Raw genomic sequence first — 6,970 nt, 5'->3', positions numbered from 1 at the left:
CAGACACAGAAAGAGACATACCACGTCCTCACCCCTAAATGGGAGCTGAAAAAAAAAAAAGAAACAAAGATAATAATCACAATAATTCCTTGAACTTTCAAAAGGAGAGAACAGAACTGAGGACAGCAGAGGTGGGAAAGGGGGAGGGGTGGGGATTAGGGAGAAATTGGTAAAGGGCCACAAAAAATGTTTACATTGTGTAATGATAAAATAAAAAAAATTTAAAAGAATTAAACAAAAAAGATTTGGAGCCGGATGTCAGAGGTGTCAGATTGGCTGTCTCCTGGATGTCATCTGTGTGCCCTGAATGACCTTCCTGTTGTAGGATGTTCCTGGACTCTTTAGCCATCATGGAATATTCTGGATGTTGAGACACATGTCCATCCATATCTCCTGTTTGCATGGGACTCAGGGATCCTGTGGGAAGTTTTGATGGAGTCCAGCCATTTACAGACCTGTGTATTGGACTAGAAAAGTGGTCTGAGAACGGAGAGGAGGGGAATCCTGCAAAGAAGTCCCAGGCAGGAGGCTGGCAGTGCAGGGAGAGGTGGCACCTCTGCCAGCATGCTCCCTCCCTGTCCTCCCACAAGGGCCATGTGCTTTGGCTCAGGAGGGCTGGCCAGTGAAGCCTCAAGAGCCAGTCAGGCTCAGGGACCTGTGGACAGTGGGGACGCAGTGGTCCTGGGAGCAGGAGAGGGATCCTAGAGCAGAGAGGCCACAGAGCTGAGCCCTGCCATCGGGTTTCACTGGGGCTGCTGTAGGGGACTCCTGAGGGATCCTCGGGGAGAGGGTCACCCCAAAACCTGGACTTCCTGTTAGTCCAGTTGATGAGGGTTCTTCGCACCGAGATCCGAGGACACATTTGCCCTCAGACGGTGAGACCATGAAAGACGTGGCCACCATGGTGGGTTCGTCCTCTCCTCGTTTCCTGGCCAAGTGCACTCAGGACAAATTACCAAACAGAACCGAGCACTCCCTCTTAGAGCCAAGGAAACAGTGGCCCGCACAGTGGATTCCGTCTGGGCATACAAGCCCTTCCCAAAGCTGCTTAGATAAGCAGTACAGGGGGTCACTGAGGAAGGCCTGGGACATTTCTCGTTTTTGCCTTTCCAGCAGGATTCGTGTCCTGGCCTGCCCATGGCCAGATGAGCTTTGAGAGTCTCCTCTGATTGGTCATCGTTCCCTGACGCTAGACAAAGATGCTGATTCATAGAAACTTAACCCCTGGGCCGGCCTGTGGCTCACTTGGGAGAGTGCGGTGCTGATGACACCAAGCCACGGGTTCGGATCCCATATAGGGATGGCTGGTTCGTTCACCTGGGAGAGTGTGGTGCTGACAACACCAAGGCAAGGGTTAAGATCCCCTTACTGGTCATTCAAGGTTTGGGGTAAGAAACTTACCCCAAACCTTGAAGAATGACAGCATTTGAAGCAGCCTGACCAGCATCACATGAACCCGAAAAGAATTAGGATAACTTATTTTCAAAATATTTTAGGACTCAACCTTAATAAGTTAGCACATCTGATGTTTTAGAGGTGGTATTTTCTCTCCAACAGGATCATGTGGAGAGATTTTCCAGCTGGGATTTTTAGACATAATGGTACTTGGACGTGACCTTGCCATATGGATAATTATTATACTTTCTTTTTTTGTGTGGGATTTCTAACTTTTTCACAGTGCCATCTTCTTCCTGGGCATTCTGGAGGAAGAAATGGTTAAGTCTGGGCCTTAGAAGATGCGCTGAAGACTGGCCGCAGGAAACGTTCTGGTCTTTGAAGCTCTGTATCTGTCCAGAGAATGCTGAGAGCGTCACTGCCAGCTTCTGGGGGGCCTGGCCATCTCCTCAGCCCCCCACTGCCACCCTGCACGGAGCCCCTGCCCATCTTGGGTGAGCAGAGTGGCTAAGGAGGGGAAAGCCAGGTGACCAAAATGCCAGGCGCTGTATTCCAAGGTAGTCAGTGTTCCGTTAGGTCAAGAAGACACTTAAAGGGCTGATCCCTCCTTAGAAACCACTTAACAAAAATGTGGTAGTGAAAACTATGTCTGGAGAGTGTATAAACAAAATGTGGTGTCTGCATACAACGGAATATTATTCATTCAGCCTTGAAAAGGAAGGAAATTCTGACACATGCTACAACACAGATGAATCTTGAGGACATTATGCTAAGTGACATAAGCCAGTCACAAAAGGACAAAGACTGCATGATTCCTTTCTATGAGGTGCCTAAAATAGTCAAATTCATGGAGGCAGAAAGCAGAATGGTGGTTGCCAGGGGCTGGGGGGAAGGGGGGAGAAGGGAATTATTGTTTAATGGGGACAGAGTTTCAGTTTGGGGACATGAGAAAGTTCTGGAGATGGATGGTGGTGATGGTTGCACAGCACTGTGAATGCCACTAAACCGTACACTTAAAAATGGTTAAAATGGTGAATTTTGTGTTATGTATATTTTATCACAATATTTTCTTAAAAAGAGTAAAGGAGGAAGCTGGCCCTGGGGCGGGCAGCAGGGACGTGCACCTGCTTGAATGATGGACTTGAGGACTCCTGTGAGCCTCTCCCAAAGTCCTGGGGCCAGCTAAGTGACAATCAGGTGTTGATGGCCGGATGCAACATGATGCATTAACCCTTTCCTGGTTAGCTGAATGTGTTTCATTCTTTAATACAAGAGTTGGCTGGTAATGTGCTTATAGATTTGGAGTCAACCAGAATTGCACTAAACTGTGCAGGCATGAGGGAAACTTTTAAATTTTGAAATCCTTTCTGGTAAAGAGTAAAAGGATACAAATCCTTCCAATTATTACTGTTCACGAAGAACACAAAATCCCATATTCCTGGACTCTGGATCCTACGGGACCCTTGCAGCTAAGAGTCACAAAGCCAGCCCCCCCTTGCATAGGACGTTACTTTAAGTACGCTTCTGGCTGCACCCCTGTTGTGCCCGTGCCTTTAGAATCCGTGGGCCCTAACTTGATCTGGCCTCCTGATGCCACAGACCCTCACCCCACTCCCCTCCCACCACCTGAGGCCCATTGTAGGCTTCACGAGCCTTCCAGAGTCCAGGCTGGGCTCTATCACCACTCCAAAGAGTTCCAGGGCTGGTCATGACTTTGGGGTTTGCCCAGAGCCTCATGGCTGTGGGGAGTAAGGTCAGGGTGGGGGTGGCAAGCAGAGGCAGAGGGGAGACCCTCTCCCTGGCCGTGGACAAGATTCACATCACAGCCACTGATGATCTGATATTGGCAGTGAACGTGAGGATAGATACCATGGTTCAGGTCACTCCACGTAGTCCCCAGGAGATGACTCCTATCCCTCAAATTGTCCCCAAACTCTAATTCTCAGTGGCCTTGCGTCCCATCCCCAGCCTCACTCATCAACATGCACCAAGGCCTCTCTCTTCCTGGCCTTACCTGCCCTGCTACCCTCTCCCCCTCTCCTAGCGATAGTCTTACAAGTCCTACACCAGGTGTCACCTGTTACACCTTCACTGAAAAACCTCCCCGACTGCAGCCTCCGCAGGCAGCCCCGTGGGGGAGGGGTGAGCCCACCTGGGCAAGGGCCACGTGCTGCTGCTCCCACTCTCTCCACTCCTGCTCCAGCAGCTGTGCCCAGGTCACCTGATGAGCGTGAGTCCCCAGCCGCTGTCACGCCAGGAGGCAGGCAGGGGGATCTGGAAGAAGGGAGGCGTGTTAAGCAGCAGGTCTGCAGCATCAGAGGGGAGGCACAGGATGGCCACAGGACATCTGTACTCGGTTCTGCCAACACACAGGAGTCCCAGCCGGAGCAGGAAACTGAGCTGTGCTTGCAGGCAAAGGAGACATCATTTGGTAAGTCCTGCCAAGAGTGTATCACCTTCAGATTCATGAGACATCAGGGCAAGAAGGTCCTTTAAAGGGGGAGGCATGAGGCACAGTATTCTACTTTTTCACTTCTGTAGGCACATGAGACTGTTTCCTTCAAGACCAGTCATTGCAGGGAATTCCCATAAGGTCAGGGAATTCAGGAAGAATTGCAGATTTGTGTTGTTTTTCCCATATTCCATGTCTGTGTTTATGAACTTTGGGAATTAGATGCTATGGGTAGGTCAACATCCAGCACATTCAGGTTTTGATGTCATAGAGCTTTGCGACACCAGAGCCATGTCAGGCCCAGCACATGCACTGACTCTGATATAGGAAGCGCTTTGTTGAGGTTGGAGCCTTAGTGAGTCGGGCCGTGCTAAGCTGGAGACTCGCCAGGCAGGGCTGCCCGGTGTGACGGTGGGATGGGGGCGCAGGGAACGCTGCCACTAGCAGAGAGTCCCCTGGAGCAAGGGAACCCCACTGGGAAGGGGTAGGGACCAAGGGCGGGATGGCGACTGGCGAGGAGCTCTGAGCATGAAAGGTCTGGGACCTTCTGATGTGGCTGCTTTGATGCTGAACAGTCTCAGCAGTTTTACTTCAACAGTTTTATATTTTATCTTTTTTATCCTTTCCATTTTAAGTCATTAACGTGCATAAACTGGTACATATCTTCCTGCGGCCAATCTGAAATCAGGGGTCTTAAAGCAGTGGCCTGGATAACTGTGCGTTGGCATCAGCAGGGCCACTTTAAGAATGCCCACTACCAGGGGTCTGACCTAGTGACCTGGGGAGCCCCATGGCCAGGCGACCCTGATGCACAGCCAGGGATTCCAAAGTCACTAAATTGCATGAAGCCATCTGGTAAGGATCAAAATAGTCCTGCTGGAAGGAATGGCCTCAAAATTTAAATGGCAATAAAAAATGAGACTGAAACGGTCATTTTTAAAGGGCAGGGCCGTTATTTCTTACAACTGCAAGTGAGTCTATACTTATCACAAAATAAAGTTTGTTTTTTTTAAAAAAAGATGACCAGTAAGGGGATCTTAACCCTTGACTTGGTGTTGTCAGCACCACGCTCATCCAATGAGCCAACCGGCCATCCCTATATGGGATCCAAACCCGTGGCCTTGGTGTCATCAACACCGCACTCTCCCGAGTGAGCCACGGGCCGGCCCCTAAAGTTCTTTTTTGAAAGGATGGGGCCAAAATATCCAGGACAAAGCCCCAGAGGGCCCACCCACCCCGGCCTGCCCTCTGGCTGGCCTCAGATTGTAACCCAGGTGTCCTCCCCAGGCCACACCTGCGTAGCCCGTCCCTACTCCCTCCAACCTGGCCCCTGCATCGGCCACATCAGACGCCTTCTTCCTGGGCTGGTCAGTTAACTCACTTGGAGATCATGGTGCTGATAACACCAAGGTCAAGGGTTCGGATCCCCATACTGGCCAGCTGCCAAAATAGGCCCCTTCTGCCTGCTCCAGGCTTGGACTCGGCAGCAGCTCCTGACCCGCTTACCCACCAGTCTGCAGTCCCCACATCTGAACAGCAGCTTGCTGTTCTCTGCCCTCGATGCTGTCCTCAGCGTCCAGGTCTTGACCACAGCTTTGTTCTGGATCTTTTTAGCCCTTTCATGAGCAAAGATGAACACACTCTCAGGCCTGGTCCCCTCGCAGTTGGAGCAGAACCCTGGGGCACCGGGTGGCAACTGGCATGCTCAGATCTAACAGAATGGGAGACTTTCACCACCAGTGACTTGAGAGCCCACCATGTCTGGTTCCACTGAGCCATTAAGACCAAAAGTGACTTCAATAACCTGCACCATACAAATAGACACGTGCAGCCCAGCCAGGCCGGAACCCAGCCCCAGGCATGTCCCAGGGTCTGAACACGGTCAACTGGGCCAACTAGATGAAGTCAGGAATCTGTTCAATCGCAGTTGCTGCTCATGCAATAACTCTGATCCTTGGGCTGTCGGTCACAGATCTGCCATGTGCACCATGCTGGGAGGGGTCTCAAATTTTCTAGTTCATCCCCTTCTTCCAGTGTCACTGGAAGGAAACATGGGATGCCCCAAATACTGCATGGGACATACTTATCCTAAAACATTACTCAGGGCTGGCTGGTTAGGTCCGTTGGTTAGAGTGTGGTGCTGATAACACTAAGGTTTGTTCTGATCTGAAATTCAGATTTCACTGAGCATCTGGCAACCTTACTCCTTTCATGTCACACGGGGGCGATTGTTTTGAGGCAGACCCAGGCCTGGAGCCCAGGGCTTCGTGGTACCATTTTTCTCTTCCCACTTATCACACCGTCTCTCATGCAAAAACTGCTGGCAACTGATTTGCATTTGATAGGCAGAGAGAAAACAGACATTCTAGATGCTTTTGAAGGCAAAATTCGATCTGAAGATCTGAGCGTGTGTTGCAGAGGGAAGAATGAGAAAAAACTATTTGTCACTGAAACGGAAGGGCTCCCTCACTGGCGAAGAGGGACCTGGGGCCTTCAGGCCTCCCCCAAAGAGCACAGTCTGTTGCAGGGCCCTGGGGAAAGGAGACAAGCAACCCGCAGGGAATGCTGGCGTGTTTGGGAGCTTTGCTGTACGGAGCTCATCTCTGCTTATTATTAGCACGGAAGTCCCCTGCCTGGCACTTTTCTCTGCCCATATCCTGTGTGACAAAAAAAGCCTGTGCGTGGCCATGCTATCTGGCCGGAAAATGCAGGGAGACATGACTCCCCACATCGGGACTGGCACCAGTGCCTCTGCCTCTGATGGGAACTCACGGCTCATCTTCCTTCCCGTGGGTGACAGAACGACACTCAGGATTCTGAGGGCTTGGGGTCACCGGTTCTTTCTCCTCTTATTTGTTTTATTTCCTTTCATTCCTTGCTCGTGAGTCATTTTGTTCTCCTTTGCCTGGACCCCTTCCCAAATGCCAACCCACTGAGTTCTAGAAGCGGGGTCAGATGTAGGAGTCAGAAGCACTGTGGGTCAGAGATATTCGTAAACGTAGCTTTCAGCGTATCTCCATGTGGATAAAGTTTCCTCGTAGCAGATGTCAGCCAGACTTACAGCTGTCATCTGTAAAAACAGCCCTTTCAGACTTTGTTTTTCATAGAGAGGCTTACTGGTGT

General features: G+C 50.7%; 1 protein-coding gene across 1 annotated transcript in view; it reads right to left on the bottom strand.

Moving 5' to 3' along the window:
• KIF28P overlaps window positions 1–6,970 on the bottom strand; it is a 33,832-nt gene that overhangs the window by 11,263 nt on the left and 15,599 nt on the right. The window contains 3 exon segments of the mRNA XM_008580821.1: window positions 3,548–3,669; window positions 5,354–5,469; window positions 6,856–6,917. Of these exon segments, the coding sequence (XP_008579043.1) occupies window positions 3,548–3,669; window positions 5,354–5,469; window positions 6,856–6,917 (300 nt within the window).

This window comes from Galeopterus variegatus, unplaced genomic scaffold (assembly GCF_000696425.1).
Source record: "Galeopterus variegatus unplaced genomic scaffold, G_variegatus-3.0.2 Scaffold2167, whole genome shotgun sequence".
NCBI lineage: Eukaryota > Metazoa > Chordata > Mammalia > Dermoptera > Cynocephalidae > Galeopterus > Galeopterus variegatus.
The sequence above is the reverse complement of the archived record's forward strand: the minus strand, read 5'-3'. Positions and strand labels throughout refer to the sequence as shown.